General features: G+C 36.8%; 1 protein-coding gene across 2 annotated transcripts; it reads left to right on the top strand.

The window, feature by feature from the left end:
* Positions 1-1,022: 1,022 nt before the first annotated feature.
* LOC145567500 (ataxin-3 homolog) lies at positions 1,023-18,851 on the top strand. 2 transcript variants are annotated; one of them, XM_081626792.1, is made up of 3 exons: positions 1,023-1,409; positions 7,671-7,874; positions 17,892-18,851. In XM_081626792.1, exons 1-3 carry the CDS (start codon positions 1,167-1,169, stop codon positions 18,453-18,455), a joined length of 1,011 nt encoding a protein of 336 aa, XP_081482918.1. In that variant the 5' UTR covers positions 1,023-1,166; the 3' UTR covers positions 18,456-18,851. The 2 variants fall into 2 exon arrangements, with proteins under 2 accessions (XP_081482918.1, XP_081482919.1); XM_081626793.1 differs by lacking the exon at positions 7,671-7,874.
* Positions 18,852-27,255: the final 8,404 nt, after the last annotated feature.

Below are 27,255 nucleotides of genomic sequence, written 5' to 3'. Positions count from 1 at the left end.
ATGACCCGACCTAAATTCAACCCAAATTGTTCTTGACCCGATTTCAAATCACCTTAAATTCAATTTAGACCAACTTATTATTGTTGATCAAAGCATTTTGTCTAGGGAGACCAAGTCGGTCCAGGCCAGCAAAAGAAAAGAGCATCATCCCCAAATTTAAAAGTTAAATATAGTACTCCGTATATATTTGTTGTATGGTCAAAGGAGATAATTATCTTCCTAAATTATAAGCTATAGTTCCCTAGTATGTTGCCTATTTATCATAGTCAAAGGAAATAATTAGCTTGATAAAAATGATAATTATCTATTAATAGTTAGTTGATTCCGAATATGATCCGACTTGGAAATGACCCGACCTGATTGTAACCCGCAAATTATTGGCTTGAACATAACTCGACTTGAACTCGAGAATGATCCGACTTGGAAATGACCCAACCTGATTATAACTCGCAAATTATTGACTTGAACCGAACTCGACTTGAACTCGAGAATGACCCGACTTGGAAATGACCCGACCTGATTATAACCCGGAAATTATTGACTTGAACCGAAACCGACTCAAACCCAAGAATGACCCGACTTGATTCTAACCCGTAAATTATTGACTTGAACCGAACCCGACTCGAACCCGAGAATTACCCTAACCCGTTTTAACCCGTGAAAATCCGAATTAAACCGACCTATTGTTCACCCGACCCGAATGTAACCCGACTTATTATTAACCCGACCTAAATCCGATAAGATGTATGACCCGATGTGACCCGACACAAGCATGACCCAACCCGAACCCGACCCGCATAGGTTACGGCATTAACCCGAATTGACCCGACCCGAGTTGACTCGTCCCACTCTTACCCGACCCAAATCCGACCCGTTTACCCGAATTGACAGCTCTACTTGCCATCTCTTTATATATAAAAAAAAAAAAAAAAAACTGCACGTGCGACTTGTGGGTTCTGTCTTACGGCAATTTAAACACGTACTACACACAACACATCAGACCTGAAGTAGAAGAAGCGAAAGACAAATCCAAGCAAAGTGAAAATTCTTGTATTCCTTTCAATTTAGGGTTTCCCAATTGTATAATCCTGATAAATTAATTTCAGACTCCTGGTGTCAAAAAAAAAAAAAAAAAAAAAAAAAATAAAAATTTCAGATTCCGAACAATGGAAGGTCCGAGCAATGGAGGAATGCTGTATCACGAAGTCCAAGAAGGAAAGCTGTGCGCAGTTCATTGCGTGAATACAGTATTACAAGGACCTTTCTTTTCCGAGTTCGATTTGGCCGCTCTTGCATCCGATCTTGATCAGACTGAAAGGCAGATGATGACTCAAAATACTGTCGGTGCTGGTGATTTCGCTTCTGCTGAGTCCCACAACGTCTCTTTGGGTGGCGATTTTAGCATTCAGGTATTATTAATCCCGACTTTAGTCATTTACTTTAATTAATCCCAACTATTCATTTTTGAATAATCCCAACTTTGGGGATATTGACTTTTATCTCAGATTTTATTCAACTTTTTGGGTTCATTTCTGATTGAATTTCAGCTAAAAGGTTTTTTTTTTTTTTTTTTTTTTTTTTTTTTTTTTTTTTTTTTTTTTTTGGGTACCGTTGAAACAATGTTAAGTAAATTATTCTGTGATTGAAAGATTAGAATGTATTTTAATGTTTAAAATGGTGAAGTTTGATCTCTGGATAATCCGAATCAGAGAAATTATATTGGAATGCTTCGTGATTTTGTTATATATTGTTGTGTTTATCATGTTCTAGCAATTCGTTACTGTAATTGGTTTTTTTTAAGGTTATAACTTTTGTTTTCCAGTAAATGGTTATGAAGGATACAACATTTGTTGTCTTCATAAGAAGTTAAGAGTTGGATCACTGTTTCATGCATCGTGTGCACTGTGCAGTGATTGATAATCAAGCCATCTTTGGGTTCTTAGCTTAATGTTGAAGTACACTCTGACTTTGGTGTGAATCTCATATCTAAATTTGTTTATTTAATGGAATTGAGCCGCTCGATTGTGAAATTATTGGTCTTCGTATATTTAAGGATTTAGCTAGTTCTAGGCTTGGGTGCAGTGATTGGTGTTAGTATCTAAGATTATTTAATACCTACATTGTGACTGTTGCAAAACCTTAATACGTGGACATCGTTAGATATGATGTGCTCAGTGATTATCTTGACCAACACGTTTTTGTAGTTGTAAGGAATATTTCAAGCATCCCACACTTGAGCCCACTGTGATCATACACTTGAGCATGATGGCGTCCAAAGGGAAGGAAGCTAGACTAAAAGAGTCGCCAATAAGTTTTAAGAACTTGTAAACCGTTCACAGGGTGAATGTTACACCCCTTAACGATTCAGGTGATCGTTAACTCCAATAGGTCTGGAACCATGACTGGAAGTTCGGGGATAAAGGTACAAATTTAACCTAAAAGAGATTGAACTTGCCCTAAATAGGACTCTACTTTATTTTTCTCGTATTCATGTGCGTTTTTTGACTAACATGCAAACAATAGGTTAATCCTAAACCTTTTTAATCTATGTTGGTGGAATATTAATGTACAAACAAAAGTATTATTGGCGATCACTTGAATTATAATCATATTAGCCTAAACAAGATTATTAATTATCTTATTAAACGTGATTACAAGTACAAATTCCCTTTAAACCTGCAAGAGAAGGCGTGATCAAGCAATAATAATAATGTATAATATCAAGCAATCATCATAATAATATTCTCAATCTCAAAGCTTAATAATAATAGCAAGATCCTAGGCATGATACTAACAAGATTAATAGCAAACCCTAGTATGCCGCTAAACATTAAAGATTAAAGCTTTAGCCTTATCATGATACTAACATGATATTAGAAAAGAAATAGAAAGCATCATAATAATATATACATGATATTAGAAATCTAGTTATTACCCTAAACATGATAATAGGAAGCAATAAAACACCCTAAGCATGGTTTCTAAATCAAAAGATCAATAAAGCAATTAAATTACTTACTTGGATGCCTTGTACCTCTTTCTAATAACAAAATATACACGTTAGTAACTTCAAGGAAAATAACAAATCTAAACAATTAAATTAAATAATTGAAAGAGAGATTTGGGACCAAACCCTAAGAAATTATAACCTTTCACGTCTAGGGCGAAGGTTCCCTGGTAATCAGATACAATTTGAAGGATTTTAGAGGCAACCTCGGACTTGACTAGGTGTGTCTAGAGCTAATGTATGTGGAATTTTGAGAGAGGGAAGGTTTAGAAAAAGAATAGAGAGAGAAGAAAACCTTTTAGCTTTTAGAGACAGAGAGAGAGAGATGATTGTTGTGAATAATTGTAGATGGTAGATTATTATTGGTTAATAAAAACAGGGAAATTCGACCCCTATTTATAGGAAAAGTAGCACGGGACCAAAGAAAATCATATTCGGAATAAAATATATTTGTCGCCAACGACAGGAGTCAGCGCCAAACGACAAGCTGTCGTCAGGTGACGAAGAACAGCACTAGGTGACGAAAGTCAGCGCTCTGTCGTCTCGCGCTGGTTCAAAAGTACAACGCGCTTTTACACGCGGAATCACCTTTTAAACCGGTTACAGGTAATGCAGATTTAAAATCAGATTTAACATATTTTATTCAAAATAAAACATCCTATTAAAAATATAATTATCAATCCTAATCTTATTAGGAAAGAGAACCTTCTAGATATTCTTAGAAGATCAAAATCAATCCTAATTACTTTAGGAATAATAATTAATAGACCCTCCTTTAGATCATTGGGCCACATTTAAAATCATTGGGCCTAACTTAACTTAATCCATAACTTCCTCATAATTCAAGCATCCCACACTTGAACCCCATTGTGATCATACACTTAAACATGGTAGCGTCCAAAGGGAAGGAAGTTAAAGTAAAAGAGTCGCCAACAAGTTTTAGGAACTTGTAAACCGTTCCAGGGTGAAGGTTATACCCCTTAACCAAACCTGCTCCTACTAAGCCTAAGCAGGCTCCTTCTAAACAGCCAGCTCCTGCAGCACCCAAGCAGAAACAAGCCTGGGTACCTAAGCCTAGCCATGCTCCTGCTGCTGGTGCTAGTGATGCTACTGTTCATGGACAATCTATCATCACCCCACAGGTTAATACTTCTCAGAACAACTCAGACGAGGGGTGGAGAATAGTTGGAAGAAAGGCAAAGAGTCAGCAAACTAGAGCTAATCAACCTGCTTCTACTTCTAATGCTTTTGTTGCTTTATTTGCAAATGAAATGGGGGGTGCAGGTGGTTTCACTATTAGTCCAAGCGGGGGTGAGGTTAATCCCCCTCTGATGTCATGATTTGCTCTATCTGGAATGTTGCTTCATTCTCATTCAGTTGATGTTCTTGGCTTACTTGAAACAAATTTTAAATTAAAAAATGTTGCTAAGTATCAAAAGAAATTTGGCTCTTCTTGGCTATGGGTTTGCAATTATGATTATTCCCCTAAAGGGAGGATTTGGCTTGGGTGGAATGCAGATAGAGTAACTATCAATGTTTTAAAGGTTCATGAGCAGTTCATTCATTGCAGTGTCCTTACTAAAGATCTTTCTACTCAAATTCACCTCACTGTTATCGATGGGCTTCACTCTATTCATGATAGACTTCGTATGTGGGATGAGATCAAAAATCTCTCTATTCAGCATTCTTCTTGGTTATGTGCTGGTGATTTTAACTCTGTGCTTCTTCAGATAGGCTTTATGGTAATGATGTTACTGATTATGAGACTAGAGATTTTCAGAGTTTTGTGGGTGATTTGAACCTCACTGAAGTCAAGAGCAAAGGACCTTTCTTTTCTTGCTCAAATAAGGCTCATACTGGTCCTAGAATTCTTTCTAGAATTGATAGAGTCCTTGGTAACCAAGCTTGGTTAGACTCTCATGGTCATGTTGAAACTGTCTACCTTCCCCCTGCTTTATCTGATCATAGTCCAGTTCTTTTGGATATCTGTCCTGCTCCTGCTGGGAAGGGTAGACCGTTCAGTGATCATCCTGAATTTCTTGATATTGTTTCTCTGGTAGTTCTGTCTGGCAGAAACTCAAATCTGTGAAGTCTAGTATCAAATCTTTTAACAGCAATCAGTTTGGCAATATTGCTGAGAAGATTGATGAAGCTAATGCTGAGCTTGATGAAATTCAGAACTTAATGGCTTGGAATACTGATGATTTGGATTTATATGCAAAAGAATCTGAGGCTATTAAGGTTGTTAAGCACTGGAATGATATTCAAGAAAGTATCTTCAAGCAAAAGTCTAGGATCAACTGGATCAAGCTTGGAGATGGCAATTCTCACTATTTTTTCTCAGTGATGAAGACTAGACAAGCAAGGAATAGAATTGATTCTATCTTTGATTCAAATCAGGTTTTGCTTAAGGATCCTGATTCTATTTCTCATGAGATTATTTCTTTCTATAAGTCTCTTTTAGGGACTAAGGCTCCTTGGCTTCCTGCTGTTGACCTTGTTACTATGAGGAGAGGTAAACAGCTAAGTTCTGTTGCTCAGGCTGTCTCTCATCTGAAATTGATGATGCCCTTAAGGGAATTGATAACACTAAGGCTCCGGATGGTTTTAACTCTTCATATTGTGAAAGATGATATTTATGCTAGTGTTGTTGATTTCTTTACTAAAGGGACCTTGCCTAAACAATGGAATTGCACAACTATCACTCTTGTTCCTAAAATCCCTAATGCTTCTCAAGTTAAGGAGTTTAGGCCTATAGCTTGTTGCACTGTGGTTTATAAGCTTATTTCTAAGGTCATAACTACTAGGCTTGCTGCTGTCATTGGTGAGGTCATTGATGATGCTCAAGCTGGGTTTATTCCAAGCAAGCACATTGGAGACAATATCCTTCTTGCAACTGAGTTGATCAAAGGTTATGATCATAAATTCATTTCACCTAGGTGCATGGTTAAGGTGGACCTGAAGAAAGCCTATGACTCAGTTGAGTGGGGATTCTTGATAACTGTTATGCAGGAGCTTGGTTTTCCTCAAAGGTTTATTAGCTGGATCTGGACTTGCCTTACTTCTGTTTCTTATTCTATTCTTATCAATGGTTTTCCTGCCCCTCCCTTTGAAGCTAAGAAAGGATTAAGGCAAGGTGATCCTATGTCTTCCTTTCTTTTTGTTATTGGTATGGAGTACCAGATGCCTTGATGAGCTTAGGTTAACTCCTGATTTTAACTTTCATCCTAGATGTGAAAAGTTAAACCTAACTCATATGATGTTTGCTGATGATCTGTTGATGTTTTCTAGAGCTGATAGTGTTTCTGTCAAGCTTCTCTTCCAAGCTTTTTCAAAATTTTCTAATGCTTCAGGTCTTTCTGCTAACCTTGATAAAAGTGAAGTGTACTTTGGAGGAGTTTCTATTGATGTTCAGACTCAACTTAGAGAGCTTCTTGGTGTTTCTCAAGGTTCTATTCCCTTTAGATATCTTGGGGTTCCTCTCTCTTCTAAGAAGCTTACAATTGCTCAGTGTAGGCCTTTGGTGGAGAAAGTGACTGCTAGAATTCAAGGGTGGATGGCTAAACACTTGTCCTATGTTGGTTAAGAGTGTTCTTTTTGGACTCCAGTTGGTTAAGAGTGTTCTTTTTGGTATTCAGACGTATTGGGCTCAAATTTTTATCTTACCAAAGAAATTCCTGAAAGAGATTGAGGCTAGATTCAGATGCTTTCTTTGGACTGGCTCCTCTGTTCCTGCTAGGAAATCTTTGGTTGCTTGGAACTATGTCTGTCTCCCTAAAGTTTGTGGTGGCTGGAACTTGCTTTCTCTCCCTGAGAGGAATAAGGCAGTTGTCACTTAATTACTTTGGGATATTGCTCATAAGGCTGACAATCTTTGGGTTAAGTGGGTTCATGTCTATTATTTCAAGCATAAAGATTGCTGGACTACTCCTATTCCTGCTAAATGCTCTTGGTTTTTGAAGATAATCTTAAGTTGTAGAGATATTGTGAATGATCAAGGGGGATGGGATGGTTTCATACAACACAATAAGATGAAAATCAAGAAACTTTATGTTGCTATTAGGCCTCAAGCTCCCTTGGAAAAGGGTCATCTGTCACAACTTGGCAACTCCTAAAAGTGTGTTTATCTTGTGGCTAGCTTTGTGGGATAGACTTGTTACTAAGGATAGGTTGCTTCAATGGCACATCTCTTGTGATCCAAGGTGTTTCTTTTGCTTGAATAGTAATGAAAGTGTCCAACACCTATTCTTTGATTGTGAGTACTCTAGACAGGTTTGGAGTAAGATTTTGAGTATTTTGCATGTTTCCAAGCCTGTTAAGCAATTTGATGATGAGATTGCATGGTTGAAGAAAATCTACAGAGGTTCTAGATTGAAAAACAAAGTGATCCAAGTTGCCTTCACTGAAACAGTCTATAACATTTGGATACAAAGGAATGCAGTTTTGTTCAATGGCTGTTGTAAACCTGCTGATGTTCTAGTTAGGGATATTATCTTTCACTCAGCTTGTAGAATTCCTGGAAGCAAGTACTTGATTGTGTAACTTTTTGCTCAGTTGGTTTTGCAAGGAGTTGCAGTTTTTTTGCTGTTCTGGTTTCAGGCTGCTGTTTTCTGAAATCTGCAGCTTGATTTCTGTTTGCTGCTGTTTATTTTCTGGTTGGCAGCTGTCTTTTGCCCTGCAGCTGCTCTGCTTTGAAAGGCTGGATGCTGCAAGCTTGTCAGTTTGCTGCTGCTGCTGTCTTGATCTGCTGTTGCTGGTCTTTTGGTTGCTGTTGCTGTTTCTGATCTCTAGTCTGCATGTATGTCAGCAAGTTTGCTGCAGTGTGGGCACTGGTTTGATTTTTTGCTCTGGAAGCCGGTGGTTTTGTGTATGTCTTCTTCTTCAGCTTCTTTGTCTCTTTTTAGGCTATTTTTGGTGCTTTTAGCTGCTGTTTTGGCTTTTCTTTGTATGCTATTTTTGTCTTAGGTGCTTTTGTCTGGTCCTGGCTCTCAGAACCCTTCCTAGAAGGTGGCTGCGAGCCTGAGTCCAGTAGTTGTCCTTGTTTCTCTCAAGAACCCTTCCTAGAAGATGGCTTGGGTAGATTCTTGGACTGTTGGTGTTGGGTTGGCCTTTTTTGGTCTTTGGTGTTTGGTGTTGTTACAACTTAGCTCTTTGTAAGTTTGTAACTTTCTTTTTGGCAATAAAATTCTTATTTACCCAAAAAAAAAAAATGAAATACAATTATTTTCACAAAAATCAATAAAATTATTAATTACTAATTTAATATAAACAAAAAAGATAAGAAAGAAAAATAAAAAAGATGTAGACCTTACCTTAGGAGTTAAGGAGCTTCTAAATGAATCAAGATGACGACCCCCGGCACTAAATGCCGACTCGGATGCAACTGTGGATATTGGCATTGCTAGTACATCACGAGCTAAGTGTGCTAATATAGAATATCTATGAGCATTCATCTTCCACCAAGTTAGTATGTCCATCTCTAACTCATGTTCACTTATTTGATCATTCAAGTATCTATCCAATTCCGAACTTGAATATCTTCCATCTGTCGCTAAACTCCTCACTTGATTTTCAATACCTTTCTTTAAGTCAAAAATAGTAGGTTGTGAAGAAGTACATCTACTGCTAGTAGTGAATGAGTCATCACTGTGCGGTGTAAAAGGAGTATACATCTTTCTATAGTCATCAAACAATGAAGTAGCTCTACGATACACAATTTGACTTAACTCTTCATCTTTAGGTGATGGATACATACGAGCAAAAGCAAGTTTCAAGCCTACAAATTTCACCTTGGGATCAAGTATGGTACCCATATAGATCAACATATTCATCTTTTCAATATCTCCCCAATATTTGTCAAACTTTTGCTGCATTGTAATGGCCATAAGTCTAAAATCTCCATCATCACTATTCATCCACCTTTTCAATTGATCAAGAGCACGAGCAATGTGAAAAAAAGTATTATTACTATCAGTCAAAACCTTAAACTCTCTTAGGAAAACTACTAATCCTTCAACCACCTTCCAATCACTCTCAAGGGGAATTTCTCAAATCATCTTCTCCAATACCACCACTCTGATTATCATCATATCCATCATGGGTTTCACTAATCGTATCTTGATCTAATTGAGGATTAGTTGGAATATCCATCCTCCAAAAAATATCTCGAAACTTCAATGCTTTTTCTAGCATATCAAAAGTGGAGTTCCATCTAGTTGGAACGTCTAAAGACAATGAAGAATGGTTTGGAGCATACCTTGTAGCTATGTCTTTAAAAAGTTTCAATCTAGATGGAGAACTCTTAACAAACCTCACAACATATCTAACCTTATTGATGGATTTTTTATTCTTCTTCAACCCATCCCACACTATAAGGTTAATAATGTGTGCAACACATCTCATATGCATATAATCACCATTACCAATACAAGACAATTTACTTTGCATCATTTTTCTTAATTCAGAACATGCAACATAATTAGAACTTGCATTATCAACAGTAATAGTGAATAATTTTTCATCCACACCCCAAGAAGTCAAACATTCTTCCACCCCCTTAGCAATAGCTTTACCCTTGTGGTTATAAATAGGACAAAAGTTCAAGATCATTTTATGCAACTTCCACTCAGTATCAATGAAATGACCCGTAAGACACATGTAATTGATTCTTTGGATACTTGTCCATGTATCAGTAGTGACAGAAATCCGTTGACATTTCATTCTTAGTAGTTCCTTTAATTGTGTCCTTTCTTTTGCATGAAGTTGTAAACAATCACGTGCAATAGTAGTGCGTGATGGTATATGAAACCTAGGACAAACTACAGACATAAAATGCTTAAAACCAGGTTTTTTACATGACGAAAAGGTAGTTCATCCACAATAATCATGTAAGTAAGAGCATCTCTAGCATCATCAATATTTAAAGCCCAAGCTTTCATTTTATCTTGTCCAACCTCAACATCATGGTCAAAAGCTATCTCAGTTTGTTTTCCTCTAGTTTAATTTTTTAGGATTAGCTGGACAACTCTGCTAATGATTTTTCACGTTTTTTGACCCTTTGATATTAACATCACAAGCAAATGTTTTATTCTCACAATACATACACTCAGCTCTAAGCTTACCATTTTCCTTGTACTTCCAAAAATGCACCCAATATTCTGCTCTTCTTCCTTTTCCCTTTGGAACATAATTTCTTCCCTCCAACTTTTTCCTAGGTGGTAGTAGTGTTGTCACATTTTGCTCCTCTTTATCAACATTATTAGAAACATCATCCTCGTTAAAAGTTGCATCATTTGCCTCTGAATCTTCAAACTCAGAGAATGGCCTCTTATTTGTTGATTTGGAGCTTGACATCTACAAGGAAATGTAAATTATAAAGCATTTCTTATGCATAAAATATATTATTCATTAAATGCAATTAACTATTGACATATTCGTTGGATGTAAATTATGAGCTTGATAGTAGTGCTATAAGCTTAGCTTGTATAGTAATATTACTAATATATCTAGTGGGCTAGTAGCATACTAGCGTGTATATAATATAGTAGTTTTTTAGTGTTATATAATATATCTAACTTTTGGAGAATATAATATAGTCGGTTGTTTTAGTGCTATAATCTATCTAACTTTTGGAGAATATATTATATTACTTTGTAGGTTGTTTTAGTGATATAATACATCTTTAACTTTTGAAGAATATAATATAGTAGTTTTTAATTGCAATGCATATATAATCTATGTTTTTAGTATGATATATTGGTATTAAAGATGCAACTCGTGACCTCATGCAAGATTAGTATATAAATATAATATAGTAGTTTTGTAATCATGTTAAACAATTAAACAATTGTATACAACTATACACTATACATGCAAGAGGCAACTGTCAAATAAAAGACTCAAGTTATCAAGTACTCAAGTGCATATTACAATTATTTCATGCAGAATAAACACAAATCTCAAATTTCAAGAAGAAATTCCACTACATGAAACTATGAAAGCATACAATAAATTTAAAATACTCAAGATTTTTACCTTTGTCGGTGCAAATCAGGAAACAATACTACTCCACTTGGCCTAAATTGATGATAATTGATAATAATATTGAGAAGTAAATCAGAGAAGCAATCATAAAAGAAATTTAGGAAGATGTGATGATGGGTCTGCAAACTTACAAGTTGCGTTTTTCATCAGTATTACGGTTAACGTTTGTAGGTTTTAGAGTTTTTTCAACAGTTATGTTTTGACGTTTAATTTCCCTAGAATTAGTCTAGAACGTTTTAAATCAAAGGGTTTTTGTTAGCAATTAACGCAGCCCATCGTAATCTGTAAAATGGGTTTCGGTCCGGTCTGGGCTTTTTCTAGGTTTTGACTGGACCAGATCGAAACCCGGAAATATAATTTTTCGAAATCGAAGACCGGACCGATTATATTTGGTCTGGTTTGTTCCGGACCGGTCCAAAATTCCGGTCCGACCCACTTTTTGCACAGCCCTAGCCGCCAGCAATAGTCACCCCTCCACTGTCGCTCAACAATAACCACCTAAAATCGAATACCACCACAACGACACCACCAACAGCAGCCACCCTGCAACCGTCGTCCAATAGCAGCCGCCCCAAAACCGCCCAACAACAGCCTGAAACCCCTCTCTTTCAGCCTGAACCACCCTTTTAGCCCGAACAACCTCGAAATCTCGAACCACACCAAAACCACTTCCTCTGAATTCGAACCACATCGAAACCAAACCTCTCTCAGCGAACCACCCTATAAACCACCCCAAAACAACCATCCACACTCACCCTAAACCAACCCAAAACTACCCTTACTCACCTTGAACCACACCGAAACCACCCCAAACTAGCCCATGCACCCCTCAAACGATCAGATCTAAACAATTAAAAGACAAAAAAGAAGAGAGAGAGAGAAAGGAACACTGATGCAAGGACTTTGAATATGGTGATGAGAAGAGAAGACGTTGATGGTGGTGGTAGATGCAGCGACGATGTTACGGTGGTGGTTAGATGCGGCGGCGACGATGACGTTGGGAAAGGGGTGTTGGGTGTTTTGACAACCTCGTGGGATTGAATGAATCTTTGAATTGAATTGTTTTAATTAGATGAGTTATATTTGGTGAAATAATAAGTTAGATTAGGACTTAATGAAATCTGATTTAGGTAGTTAATTGTGTTTATGAGTTTTTTAGCAAGGGTATTTTTGTACTTTTATTCTAAAAAATTTACTAAAATAGGAAAAAAATGAAATGTTGCAACTAATGTGTAGCATCCTGTTTTGGCAAAAATTGCAACTAATATGTAACGGAGTTAGTATTTTCCCACCAAATAAAAATTAAAAATTGTTTTTTTACCACCCGTCGTCAAAATTCCTCGATTTTCCCGCCAAACACATTGTCGTTAGGGGTTTTGGGAGACATTTTGGCCTTTTGGTTCCAATTCGAGGTCAAAATTGTAAAAAAAAATGATCGGAAATGCCCCGTTTTGTGTGTTTAAAAATAACTCGATTTGCGTGAAACACGCAAAACGAGATATTTTCGATCATTTTTTGTCAATTCTGACTTCAAATTGGATCCATGGGGCAAAAATGACCCCCGAAACCTATGAAGAACATATTTTGCGCATGAAAATCAAAGAATTTTTTTTTAAACCGTTAGATTTAACGGTTTTCTTGACTGTAGGTGGTGAAAAACAAATTTAGATTTTTTTTTTTTTTTTTTTTTTTTTTTTGAGGTTTTGGTAGTAAAAAACAATTTTTTTTTTTTTTTTTTTTTGTTGTGGTAAAAGTTAAAAAATCCATGTTTTTATTATATTTTATTTTAATTTTTTACAGGTTTGTAAACCATCAAAGACTAATTCGGATTTCTGTTACATCTAATTGCTCTAGATTTGTAAGAAGTCTTTTGAACCCTAGCGTGTCATATTGTTTTTTTGACAAAAAAAAATAAAAAAATAAAAAAGTTTCCTCGCTATGTTGATGAGTATTATTTCAACAGTTAAGGTGTTTTACTCAGTGAAACTTCTAGAAACTATCGAAGTTAATCCACCTTCAATAAACTGCAAAATTTAAAAAGTTTCCTGTATATAATGATTCTCCCTCATTTGCATGCGTTGAGGCCATCATCAAATTGGTAGTTGGGTGGCAGAATACCTTCAAAGTACTCAAGGGAGAACTGCCCTAGTGTTAACTCTCTAGATTTTCATGAGAAAATTCCCCACAAAGTAACCTTTTAACATAGATTTTTTTTTTTCCAAGTTTACCTTATACTATTATTTCTTAACCTTTTAAAGTGTTAATGTAGATTATTTGAGACTTAGGATGGTCAAACATGTTGGTTGAACACCAATATACTACATTAAGCCCAATAAACCCCCATGAGGCCCTCTCTTGGAGCCTTCTTGATTTCCGCATCCATTTAGGTGTCTTTTGTTTCACTTAGCTAGAATGGATTGGGTAGGAGATCCATACCAAGGAGGTATTGATTCAACCCCCCATATTAACCATAAATTGATTGGTTAAATTTGGTATGGATTATAAATCCCATTGTTGATGTTTGGTTCACTCTTGTATTAGAATGGATCTAACTTTAATTCATTTTTCTTTTTGCCTTTTTATGTACTATATATAACTTTATTAATTCTTAAATCTATTTATTCTCATAAATGTACAATATACTCTTAAGTAGGTTTTCTTTTTTTTTTTTAAATCTTTTATTTATTTATCTTTAAAGTACAAACGACCAAACAATCAATCAAAGCCTTAATCCCATGAGCGGGGTCGGCTACATGAACCAAAAGTGATTATTTCGCATATTCATCCATAAAAATCTTCCTCCTCTATTCCCTATGGTCAAATACCTCATCCTCATGCAAATCCATTTGCTTCATATCTTTCCTAAATCCTTTCAACCAAGTCATTTTCAGTCTCCTACCTCGTTGAAACATAAACTAAAGTCGCAAAAAAAAAATTGCAAAATCAATTTATTTAACACACTAGTTAGGATCATAACATAATATCTATTCACCACCATCTGATTAAAGTGTACTGCCCCCCCCCCCCCCCCCCCCAAAAAAAAACACCCACATCCAAAACCATCCAACTTCATTGGATGCGTTGGTCCTGCTTGTAGTTTAATTCTTGTGTGTCTTAGGGTTTGTATCTTGGGTGAATTGGAATAAGAAACTTATGGGGAGGGGGAATGCGTATAAGATTATAGGAGGATTTGGTGGAGTTAGAATCCATTAGGTATCAGGTTCCATGTTTAGAAACCCAAACAAACAACAAGAAGCCCAACTAAATGCCCCTTTAGTCTAATGCACCCTCATATAATCTGTGATTTCTTGTAAGATTTTTTTTTTTTTTTGGGCCGTTGTATAATACAAAGGTCAGCACTTTAAATGTGCATGGAAGCAAAAGTTCAATACAACTATACAAGTTTTGTGTTTAGGCTAATTACTTAAGGAGGAATTTTAATGTAGGAGTACTTGTCTTTTATAAGCTAAGGTGCTCGGACTCAAGTAGGGATCCAATCTGATTAGACAGGAAAAGTTAAATTAAGGATTCAGGAAAACTTTTTTAAAGGATCCAAAACTTGAAATGTACCCAGGGACACAAATTTTTTTACAAAAAATAAGATTTGTACAGCTTATTTTTATTAAAATTATGAAGTTTGAAAATAGTAAGGAGTAGCGGGTCACAAAATGAGTTTTCAAAATTATTATTTATTCTGTTTATATTTACTTTCTGTTTGTAAATGTTTGACCAAATACATCTGTTAGGGCTCATAATGTAGTCACGTATATTATTTCCCACCTATCCTTATTTTAAAAACAGCAAAAACAAAAATAAAATAAGAAAGAAAAATGTAGAAGACACCAAATAGTGAAAATGTCAGAAGAAGACTAGCTTCTTGTGCCAGAGAAGAATACCGGAGGAAGTCTTGTCTCTCTCTTTCTCTCAAAAGCCCCAATGTCATAGTTATTACATTTGTGGATATGTACTACTATAGATCCAGTGTTAGCCTGAGCCACTTTCTCTCCCGATAGTTGAATCAGATTTCATGTCCACTCCCGGGTTGTGTAAGTGCACATAAGGGTGGCGTGGGCTGATTTTGAGCATCACAGGGTGGAAGGATATGCAAATTTACTAGAGTTTTAAAAAATCCCCTTCTGTGAACCCTCTTAAAGTCCAATGTCTATGTTACCAAGTGTAGGGTAAAATTCTCAAAAGGTTCTTGGGGTAAAATCTTTTAGCCAAGCAACTGTATATTCATCCAAACAAGATGATCAGACCATAGCTAACTGTGAGAAATTTATCTAGATTCATCACTAATTTGCTAAAATTGATCATGGGTTTCTTTAGGCTCCGAGGTGTTAGGGACAAAGCAAGATATATTGTAATGTATACGGAACTACAAAAACAACACACAAGATTTTTACATGGAAAACCCCTCCTCAACAATAAGGAGAAAAACCACGGCGATCTCCAGGATGAAAACAACTTTACAAACAATAGTTTCGAGGGTACAATGACCACCAACACAATTATAATTAACATTGATTCTTATACTAATCTTAAAAATACCCCTCACATTAATATTGTGTTTGTCTCTTATTTGTTCCTCCCTCAGTATTACAACTATTGTGCACTCCTCCTTGAGATGCACTCACTACTTCTATTCATTGCTAGCTACTACATTTTGCTAGCCTCTCCCACAGTGTGTGCCTTCTCACACAGCCACAGCTTGCACTCACACACTTCTCATATATATGCATACAATAAAGCTTCTCATTCAAGCTTCCTAACTACATTTATAAAATAGTAGTAAGCAAAGTCAACACCTATTTTCTACTAGGTATGACACCAACATAACTATCTTGGACTTTCATGTCCACTAACTCAATTCCCAATTCAACCGTCCACCTTCAATGCATTCTCCTTTCTTTTTTTTTTTCTTTTTTTTTTTCTTTTTCTTTTTCATTTTTACTTTGTTATAATAACAAATATTACTAATAAAGAGTAAAACTACTCAACTAACCGTGATTTGGGGAGATTAACCCAACATGAGGATTGCTCGCTTCTTGATTGTCTAAATAGTGCCTAACAGCCAGGAAACATTTCTTCTTGGTTAAAAAATGTGACAGGTTTTCATGAAATTTTTCATTAGATTGAATCTAGACTTTGCTACTGCATGAAAATAGTATTAAATTAAAGTCCTATATGTCTAGGAAGCTTTGATTGGAAAAATTAAAATATTGAAGCTGATTCTATTAATAAGCTTCTTATGAACTGAGTTAACCACTTAAGTTTGTTTCCTTGAAGATTGGACAAGAAAGGGCAGGCTGATTTAACAAATAACATCTGTACAAAAATTTCACATGCTTGATGTTTTATTAATTTTATACTATCCATAAATTCATATGACTCTCAGTTTAGGATGATAGTGTGCTGGTTCTCCCTGTCTTTTTCAAATTCCCTCTCTTCACAGACTTGTTTTGTTATGTGGCTTTTGTTTTCCGTTGCAATGTTGTAAGTGCGGCAGCAGGAGTTTGTGTTTTGTTGGTAGTGCAAGTTTTTTTTTTATTTTTTATTTTTTTTTTTAATTTATTATATTTTTTTTATATGATGACAGTGGCTGCCAGAGGTAGTTTGGTTTTGATGGCTTTGGTGGTTGGATTTTGATGGAGAGGTGATGGTTCGGCTTTGAGGGTTGTGGGTGGGGATACTATAATGGAGTTGCCATGTTTAGTTGGTCGCTGTGGTGATGGATGGGAGTGGGGTTGAGGATGTTTGTATTTTAGTAGTGAGAAAAGAAAAAGACCATGGTTCAAGAAATCAATATATATTTAGGGGAAGGGTATGTTAGGCATAGTCTATTTGTAGTGACTTGGGGAATAAGCTACAGGTTTTGTTAGAAGGGATTGTCTATAAATAGGCCTCATTAGGAAGACAAAAGATATGTTGAATATTGATTGGTTTGTTATTGGGAGAGAGTGAGCCTCTCAATGGCTCATATTAGGAGAGCATCTACCTCTCAAAAGTGGAATTATCATCCGATTTTATTGTAATTCTCATCTTATCAATTTAATATCATTTTCTACTTAATTTTTCTGCCATTGTTAGCTGTCAGCTGTCAGCTATGTCAGTTCCTAGCAGTTAGGCAACTTAACATCTATTTATCATTAAACACTTTTTTTTGGGACCCCAAGAGGTATCCCCTTGAATTTTTAGAACCATGTGGTGCTTCATGCATTTTATTAAACCTCAGTAGTACCACCTTACAATTCTTTTTATAATTGCATAACTGCATAAGGAATATGCGCAAATTGTAAACGACTTTGTTTCATATTCTTATGTTATAAAATTCATTCATGCACTTCCTTATCTCCATATAGTATCATACTTCTCATTCTGGTAATGATTGTTCCATTTGACTTTTTCACAGTTTTCAATGCATAATTTTGATCATTCTTTTTTAACTATGTAATTAAATATTATGAAAAGCTGATATTTTGAAACTATACATTGAAATGAATCTAACAAGTTCATGAGTATGTTTTTTTCTTATGTATATTGATGGTTATTCATTAAAGTTCTCTCTCCAAATGGAATATTACACAATGGGAAAACCTAAACACAGGGAGCACACTTTATAGAATGCTGTGACAGTCCTGTTCTCCCTGCCTATTTTCATGTGGTTTGATATTTGATATTTGCATGAGAATGAGGTATTTGATCGTAATAGATGGAGGAGGAAGATTTTTGCGGATGACTATATGGAATAATCACTTTTGGTTCATGTAGCTGACCCTACTTATGGGATTAAGGCTTTGATTTGATTTGATTTGATTGATTTGTTTTTGACGCAATGTAGGTCTTGCAGAAAGCCTTGGAAGTGTGGGACTTGCAGGTCATTCCTTTAGATTCACCAGTAGCAGAACCAGCTCAAATTGACCCTGAAGAGGAAAATGCTTTCATATGTCATTTGCAGGATCACTGGTTCACCATTCGAAAGGTAAATGGAGAGTGGTATAATTTTGATAGCCTTTATGCAGCTCCAGAGCAGCTTTCCAAATTCTACCTCTCTGCATATCTTGACTCGCTAAAAGGAGCTGGCTGGAGTATTTTCCTTGTGAGAGGAAACTTCCCAAAGGAGTGTCCTCTTTCATCCGAAGCTTCAAATGGTTTTGGTCAGTGGCTGACTCCTGAAGATTGTGTGAGGATACTAAAAGCCTGCAACTCAAAGGGTGAATCATCACGTGAAGTTGATCCAGTTAGGAGGCAGACTTCTGATCAATTCTCATCACTTTCTGAGGCAGAACTTCTTGCCATGGAGGATGAAGATCTAAAAGCTGCTATAGCTGCCAGCTTAATGGATTCTAGCCCTGCCATACCCATTTCAGAAGCTAGTGTCCCTTCTACTGAGAAATCGAATTGAGTGCATGCTACTTGTCAAAATACCCCCTGCTCCAGAAGTTTCCATTGGGTGCCTGAGCTCTCCCATGCATAAAGCGTTTGTGCATCTTGTTTATGCATTTGTTGGTTCCTCCATATCTTACTGAACGATATACGTTGCATAAGCTTTTGTGGCGGTGACTTGTAACCTTTAAACATTTCCACTGAGAGGTAAATTAAAAAAAAAAAAAAAAAAAAAAAAAAATCCTCCTTTCCAGCCTGGTGTAATATCAAGTAATTGTGATATATTTGTTTTGCTTGCAACTTTCTTTTTGAATTGAAACCACAGCATGTAATTGGTAGCATTTCTGATTAACTTCATTTGTTGGTGCATTTGAAGTTAACAATCTTAGCAATTTAATTTATTTATTTATATTTATTTTGTATTTATAATAAAGTTTTGATTGACAAGAAGCTACTCACTCCATTTCTAAATAAGTGCATCACTTGCCTTATTTTACAGTTTTCGAATATGTTAATGGTGATCAACAATGGCCTAGCCTAATGGTCTAATTGGTCGGCTCGAAAAAAAGTGCGGTTTTAGGAGGCTACCCTAAAAACGTATTTTAAGTTTGAAATTTGAGTTCGGCTTAGAAAAATTGCAATAAGGTAGACGCTTTTAGCGTTTGGACACAAGATTTTGTACTAATGTTCGGCTCAACCAATTTTTTTTTTTTTTTTTATTTTTTTTTTATTTTTTTTTTTTATCATCCTTAGAATAAGTGTATCATTTGCCTCACTCAAATGTCGTCTCTGAATAAATGCACCATTCCCTCGATAAGAAATCACTCTATATATCCCACGATAGGCGCACAATATCCCATTCTCTAAATCTTCGGCAACTGCAGCAACTCACGGCAAACCTTAGCAGTAGCAAGCGATGCTAGCGCCCACATACTTGCTCGACAACATTAACCCTTACTCTCATGCCATGCTAGCAAGTAGCAACAATAGCAGACACAGCATCAGAGCATCCTGCACACACTATACACCCAAAGCTCACACGCTGAAAGCGAGGTAGGAACTTTCATGGGTTCGATGACGCATGGGCAATTTATTTGTGTTTTATTCTTGATAAACCTTCACATACATGAAATTATTTTCAAAATATATTAATTAAAAAAAAAAAACCAATTATTGCACATATACATACAGTGTGAAACAGAGATAGTATTTTTTATTTTTTTTTATTTTTTTTTTACTACGTACATACCTTAATTGTTTAATGATTATTAAATCCTAAATATAATAAGATACTAATACATGTAATTTAAAATCCTAAACATAATGAATACCCCCTCTGTCTTAAAATAGATTCCCTAATCAAACTAGGCACATATGAACCTGAACAAAAATATATTCAATTATCAATGAGTATAAACCATGATAAGTTGATATATGGAAACTATACGTACATTGATACGATTCTAACTGTTAGCCTCATAACTATATTTTTTTTATATAAAAACCTCTAACATTGGTTAATGTGGATTAAGTCAATAGTGTAAAAAAGTCAAATGGAGGCATTTATTTTGAAACAAAGGGAGTAATGATACATGTACAGTTATCAAATTAAAATTAGCACCACAATAAATAATTACATATATTATACTCGATATAATTTAAATATGTTTATCTAACAAAGATCCCTATTAGATATTTCCTAATTTTTCTATTAACTATTAACAATACAAAAAAGTACAAATTGTATAGTCATAATATCTTACAGTCTAAGGGCCTATTATGATTTACTGAATTGAGCTGAACTGAACTGATTGGAGCTAAACTGAACTGAACTGAACTGAATATTTTATGAGAGAAGTAAATTAGTTGAACTGAACTGAACTGATTAACGCTGAACTGAACTGAATTGAATATAAGCTGAAGAGAACATGCCCTATGTTTATTTCCAAGAGAGAACATTAACCTCTCGAGCCTAATATCTCAAATGAATTATTTCTCTGTCTAAAAGTTCATCATAAACACAATTTAACTTGTTTTAGTAGGGATTGCAATCTAAGATAGGAAACGAATTAGATATATATACGTATATATTGTGTCTGATCTAAGCAAAGGAAGGCAGGGTTGGGTTTAGCCACTTTGGTAAAGTCGGACATTGAGAACGCTAGAAGTTGTATTGCCGACTAATTTCAGTATACGTAAAGCTTCCTAATTATTTCGGTTGTTGGTCAAAGATTTCTCATCAAACAACTAATATTGTGAAGCATAGTGGGCTAATATATTTAAAAGTTAATTTATACTAAGTAGTAAAGCTAGCAATGATAACTAGTTTCAATAAAAGTTATTAAGGCCCTGTTCTTTTGAGCTTCTGGGCAGAACAGGGGTCAACAGAGCAGAGAAGATTAGATTTTAGCAGAGGAGAGCAGATTTCAGGATAGCATAGCAGAGCAGAGCAGAGCCGAGCCGAGCAGAGCAGAGCAGATTTCGACATTATTATTAATACTATTATTAATGCTATTATTATTAATGTTGTTGTTGTTGTTGTTGTTGTTGTTGTTGTTGTTGTTGTTGTTGTTGTTGTTGTTGTTGTTGTTGTTGTTGTTATTATTATTATTATGGAAAAATTGGTAAAAATAATCCCAACTTTTATCCGTTCGCTCAAAATAGTCCTAACTTTGGATTATTTTTAAATAATCCAAAGTTTAGGGGTCATTCGCTCAAAATGGTCCCAATCGGTCACATAACCTGTTATAACAGGTTAAGATGACACGTGTCACTATGCAATTGGTTGAAAAAAGCTCCCTACACCGTTGCTATTGCTTTAAGACTTGTGTGTTGTTTTAAGCCTTTATAGATATTATGCTTGCCTTGTTTTAAAGCATCCCCACCAAACAAAGAGACCCTCAAAAGACGCCTTCAACTCGTCGGTTCCACTTGTGCCCGCTTCGAAGTATCGGCCATCACAAACCCCGACTCCGCACCCGCTGTTGACGTGTGCTTTCTTGAGATACCTTTGGTCCCTGTTGCTGTGTGCTCACGAAACTCTCTTGTTCTAGGCTTGCGTCCTTGTCGCCAATAAAAAAGTGCGCGCCGCACGATCCGGTGTCAGAACACTCGGACTGTGACAGTTGGTATCATAAAAAAAATTAAAAAATTTTAAAAAACAAAGAAAAAAAAGAAAATTTCCCACCCACGACCTCCCTTCCCACCACCAGCCATGACCACCTCCTGCATCCCCACATTCCTGCCGACACCTAAACACCACGACCTCAACCACAACCACCACTAAAGCACCATTCAACCACAACTACAACAACAACCACCTCTGCCATTAAACCACAATCACAACGAAACCACAACCACCTCCGCCATTCAACCACAACCACCATTCAACTGCAAAAACTACACAGCCCACAACATATTATTATTAAAGCATCGTAGCCCCGCAATCACCAATTCACCACCCACAATCACCAATTTAACCACCTACAATCACCAATTTAACAACCATGAAACAACCTCAGCACGCAGCAGCCCTGTATCAACCTACAACCGTCGAATTTCTCGCAACCTAGCAACATTAAATCATTAATTCGACTTCACCAACCAACAATTTAGGGTGGGAGTTTGGTCGTGCAGGAGGTAGGAGAAGGGCGGCGCGAGGGAGGGGGGGTTCGGGGCACCGACAACGGTGGGAGGCGGGGGACCAATCGACCAGAGCTAGGCTTTTAAAAGGGGGTTAGGTGGTGCTAGGGTTGCGTGGCTGGGTGGGGCTTTTTTTTTTTTTTTAATAATTTGTTTTCAACCAATAATGGGTTGACACGTGTCACTATTTTTTTTTTAAAATTTACCTCTTTATCAGGTTACCGATCAGTTGGGATCATTTTGAGCAAATAACCCCTAAAGTTCGGATTATTTTAAAATAATCCAAAGTTAGGATTATTTTGGGCGAACAAGCAAAAGTTGAGATTATTTTTACCAATTTTTCCTATTATTATTATTATTATTAATGTTATTATTGTTATTGTTATTGTTATTGTTATTGTTATTGTTATTGTTATTGTTATTGTTATTGTTATTGTTATTGTTATTATTATTATTATTATTATTATTATTATTATTACTATATCTCAAAAATTGACAAAGTCACACAACCTACAAAAAATTAGTGGGAAGCCGAGATACAATCTGGGCCCCCACTCCTCTAGCTATAGCAAATCCTATCCTAATGAAGATATGAGCTGCAGCATGTGCCCCAATGTCCCGAGTCTTCGAGAACTTTTGGATTCACTTTAGCAATGCAACAGCCTCCTTTTCTAACTCCCCAAGAGAAGAGAAAGAGAAAGGAAGGAAGCCATATCCAATTGCTCGACAACTGGATTCGTACTTGACCCGCTTTCGATTGGCTGCATTAGTCACTACCCCTCCGGGAAGAAAGTCAGATAGCCTAGACCGTGTCAAAGGAAAAGTCCCTGTCAAGTCAACACAAACATCGCGACCACGATCCCAGGAATAAACTAACACATTTGCAGGTCTGAGGACCCCGTCGTTCCCTCCAGGTAACCGAATGTCCACCTCCTTTCTAGCTGAAATCCCTGACCGATAGCAAACATCAACAAGGGTATCTTGAACAACATTATGTCGATGTTTAATGCCCACAATACCAGCACAAGACACCCCATGATCACCGAAAATATCCCTAGCAAAAACCCTTGAACAAGCAGAGCACGGCGTCGTGATAGAGAATAATGGAACACCCAACTGGTATCATTGCACACAGCGATAAGGCTTGACGTTCATCGTCTGACCCAACCCTAAAATAGGGACCGCCCGAAGCCAAGCTGAGGTGTGATCTCCCTGCTATGATTTCCATAATGCTAATTTTCGAGGAGTTAAAGAATAAGCAGATTCTATAGAAGCGGTAACCTTTTTGATTTATATATCTGCCAATTTCTTCACGAGTTTAGGGGCAGTGACCTCACTAGGATTACTCAAAATGTCAGACTCCACTATTCCATTAAATAGACTCAACGCATCCTCAAAGGCTCGTCCAAGACCAACAATGCCAGCATGCCGTAGAAGTTGTGTCTGCAACCTATCAGACTGCAACCGAGAAGCAAGAAAAGCATATGAACATCACCTATAGAATAAACACAATGCCCTCCAAACGCAAATGGTAAGGTGGCTGACAAGAGGAAAATGTAGGTCATTATCTACCTCTCCCTAGAGCCAAACTTAATTTGTAAACACTCGACCAACCCTAATACAAGTATATGGTAAGTCAATGGTCGAACCCAAAGGAATGAGTAGGAACGATGCTATAGCCTATGTCAAGATAAATCGAAGAATATAAATGGTAGTGGTTGGTAACTAAAATATCAAAAAGCTAACAAATCGAAGAATTCAATATGCTAAACAGTAGGGATATAGGTTCCACATGCAAGCTCAATGATTATGCTAATTGAAGGATCACTCAATCAATTCAAACATTACAAAGGACAAACAATAGTTGTAACCAAAGGAATTCAAGAGCTATCTCCTATAAGCCAAGCTAGGGTTCACTATGAATGGCTAACTAGGAAAATCACAATCAAATTCAATCAATTAAAGCAATTCTCAAATCAAGGGTTCATGTCATTGAAATTTGCAATGCAATCTAGATTAATCTTATAGGTTGATCACTCCTAGTCTAATTAATCACATGCACAACTATGTCAACCAATTTAATTGCAACATTCAAATCAGTTTAGCATCATCAACTAACAAAAATCATCAATCAAGCATGCTTCCCCTTCTCCCTAGCAACTAATCTACTCACTAAACATGATGAAATTAAGAAACAAAACAAATTCAATGAAATTCATATTCATTTAAAGCTTAATCAAAAGAAAATCAATCAATCAACAAATTCTAGAGCAAGGAATGTAATCTCAATCAAAATTCAAGAAACTAGAAAGAATTGCATTAAAAGTAAATCAAAGGAAAGAAATCTTACAAACATTCATTGAATTGAAGAAGGAATTTCAAGATCAAATTGAAATCTAAGATCAAATTCAAGTACAAACAAGTAAATCTTAAGCTTCTCTCTCTACTAGTTCTGGAAAAAATTCTCTCTCTAGTACAAAGTCAAGTCGTTCTAAAAAAGAAAGTCAAAAGCTATAAATAGGAAAATCGAGCGAAGGGGGCCGCACAGGTCGTGCGCACGCACAGACCAGCCGCACGCGCGCACAGCTGGGTTTGCGCGCACGCACCCCTATGCCGCGCGCGCGCACCCCTGTGTGGCGCATGAGGCCTTGGCTCCTTCGCTTGCTTGATCAAACTCCGCGCTCCCGAGCATCCCCATCATCAGTGCACTCGAGATGATGCCCGCGAACAAGGCAGTACCAAAATGAGCAAATTGACTTGATTATTCACCTACAAAACACAAATAAAACAAAGAGAGAAAGCATAACAAAGTAAAACTAAAACTAAAACTATGAATTATCAATTAAAAATATGAAAAACTCGTAAAAACCAATCGAGAACCAAAGTGAATTATAAAAATGGAAAATCAAATAAAACTAAGAGAATTATATGAAAATGATGAAAGAAAATAAAGAAAATGAACCTAAATCTTATTCTTTTGAGCGCCATAAACGACGCTCATCAGTGGCAAGCCGCCACTGCCAATCGCCAAACCCAGGCCCCGAAGCAGTAACAATACGCTCCAAGGAAAATCGAAGAGCCCCATCGAAAGTGCGCTGAGCCGCCTCAAAAGTACTAGGAGGACAAGTACGCAATGCAAAGTAGAGTTTAGAAACTTCGGTACAATCCCTAAGTAACAACAGCTCACACTGAGGATCATCCAGCATAGAGACCTTATCAATAAGGGCAATGGTCTTGGTGACCCTCTGCATCACAAGCTCACCACTAAAACCAGAATCGGAACTAGCGGGACCACCAAGCAACTTAATACCACGCAAAGGTTGAGCAATATTTGGTGGAAAGACACCCACAAGCCTGCTTCGAGGGTCTTCTATAGGCCAGAAAACTTTAGTTTACGTTAAGACGTAACCCAGAATGAGGTCCTTCCTCCATAATCAACTGTAGAACTTGCCCCACTACCAACGTGTCACCAATAATCGTGTCGTCATCTAAATACCAAGCCTGAAGAGATACATCAAAAATCTATCTGATTTTACACACTAGGGGTTGTAAAACCAAAGTAAAAAGCAAAGGACCAAGGGGATCACCCTGCTGCACCTCTTGAGATGACCATAAGATTTGGTCCCTGTAGACACCTAAAAATGTGTCCCCAAAACTAGAACCCATGATGAACAACCTTTCACCGCCATTATTGGTCGGGTCGAGTATTTAATATTTGGAGTGCTTAAATTCATATTCATATCCACATATGATCGATTCATTTCCAATGCTTATCCTTACCCATATAGAGCTAGAGTTGGGGGCTTGAACCCACATCACTTAGCTTACCCAGCTTAAAAAGTCATCATCTTTGACTCTTCTCACATCTATTTCCATCACCACAGCCTTTGCAGCCATCCTTAGTATCACATTCACACACTTCTTTCACACATACATAGCCATATCATCCTTCCCTTATGAACCCTTTAACATGAAATCTTGTTCCTCTACCACGCATGCTTCATCATCTTTTAAGACAACATTCATTTAAAGAAACATTGTATACTTGCTTAGCTTTCTGACCTGAGCAATATTCATTGTTTCACGCATCGCATAATGTGCTTAGCAACATTTATATATCAATGATCCGTGATCATACAAAGCATATCGTGCTTAGCTCCTTGACCTAAGATACATTCATTATGCAATACCCAGTAATCACTTCATCTATATATATGCTTAGCTTCCAGACCTAAGTGACGTTCAAGATCGTTTCTTTACACTATATATGATGCTTAGTTCCATGACCTAAGTGCATTCATTGATCATGTCACATGATGTAATTATCCTTAGCCTCTTGCCCTACGAACATTCATCATGCATACATTAATTTTAAGACAAGCAATTCAATCCATACGATTCATTTTGTCTTGCTCAACGAGGAAGTTCAAAACTTCTTCCCTTTTTCATGTCTTTTCTTTTGGGGAAGTTCAAAAAAATTTTCATCGAGGGAAAGCAAAACTTCATTTTTTCACGTCTTTCTTTTTTGGGAGAAAGTCGGTACCCTCCACTCGTCTCATGACAAAAATGACGGAAAATTTTTGCTTTTACATTTTCGGTTGCTTGTGTCTGCACACACACTCAAATTATACACACACAATCACAAGTTATACACATGTCATGTCATGTCAAGTCAAGCTTGATCAAGTCAATCATAGTTTACACGAGTCCCTTGGAAAATTTCATTTCGCAAGTCTCATTTACAGCCCACGTTCGGGGACAAGCGAACCATTTACAGCCCACGTTCGGGAACAAGCGAACCATCTACAACCCACGTTCGGAGACAAGCGAACCATCTACAGCCCACGTTCGGGGACAAGCAAACAATCTACAGCCCACGTACGAGGATAAGAAAACCATCTACAACCCACGTTCGGGGACAAGGGAACCATCTACAGCCCACGTTCAGGGATAAGTAAACCATCTACAGCCCACGTTCAAGGACAAGCGAACCATCTACAGCCCACGTGTGGAGACAAGCGAACCATCTACAACCCACGTTCGGGGACAAGCGAATCATCTACAACACACGTTCAGGGACAATCGAACCATTTACAACCCACGTTCGGGGACAATCGAACCATCTACAACCCATGTTCGAGGACAAGAGAACCCATTTAAAGCCCATGTTCGGGGGC

Source organism: Chenopodium album, chromosome 11, assembly GCF_948465745.1.
Source record: "Chenopodium album chromosome 11, dcCheAlbu1.1, whole genome shotgun sequence".
In the NCBI taxonomy this organism is placed as follows: domain Eukaryota; kingdom Viridiplantae; phylum Streptophyta; class Magnoliopsida; order Caryophyllales; family Amaranthaceae; genus Chenopodium; species Chenopodium album.
Note: the sequence above shows the minus strand (reverse complement) of the source record. Positions and strands in the feature narration are given on the sequence as shown.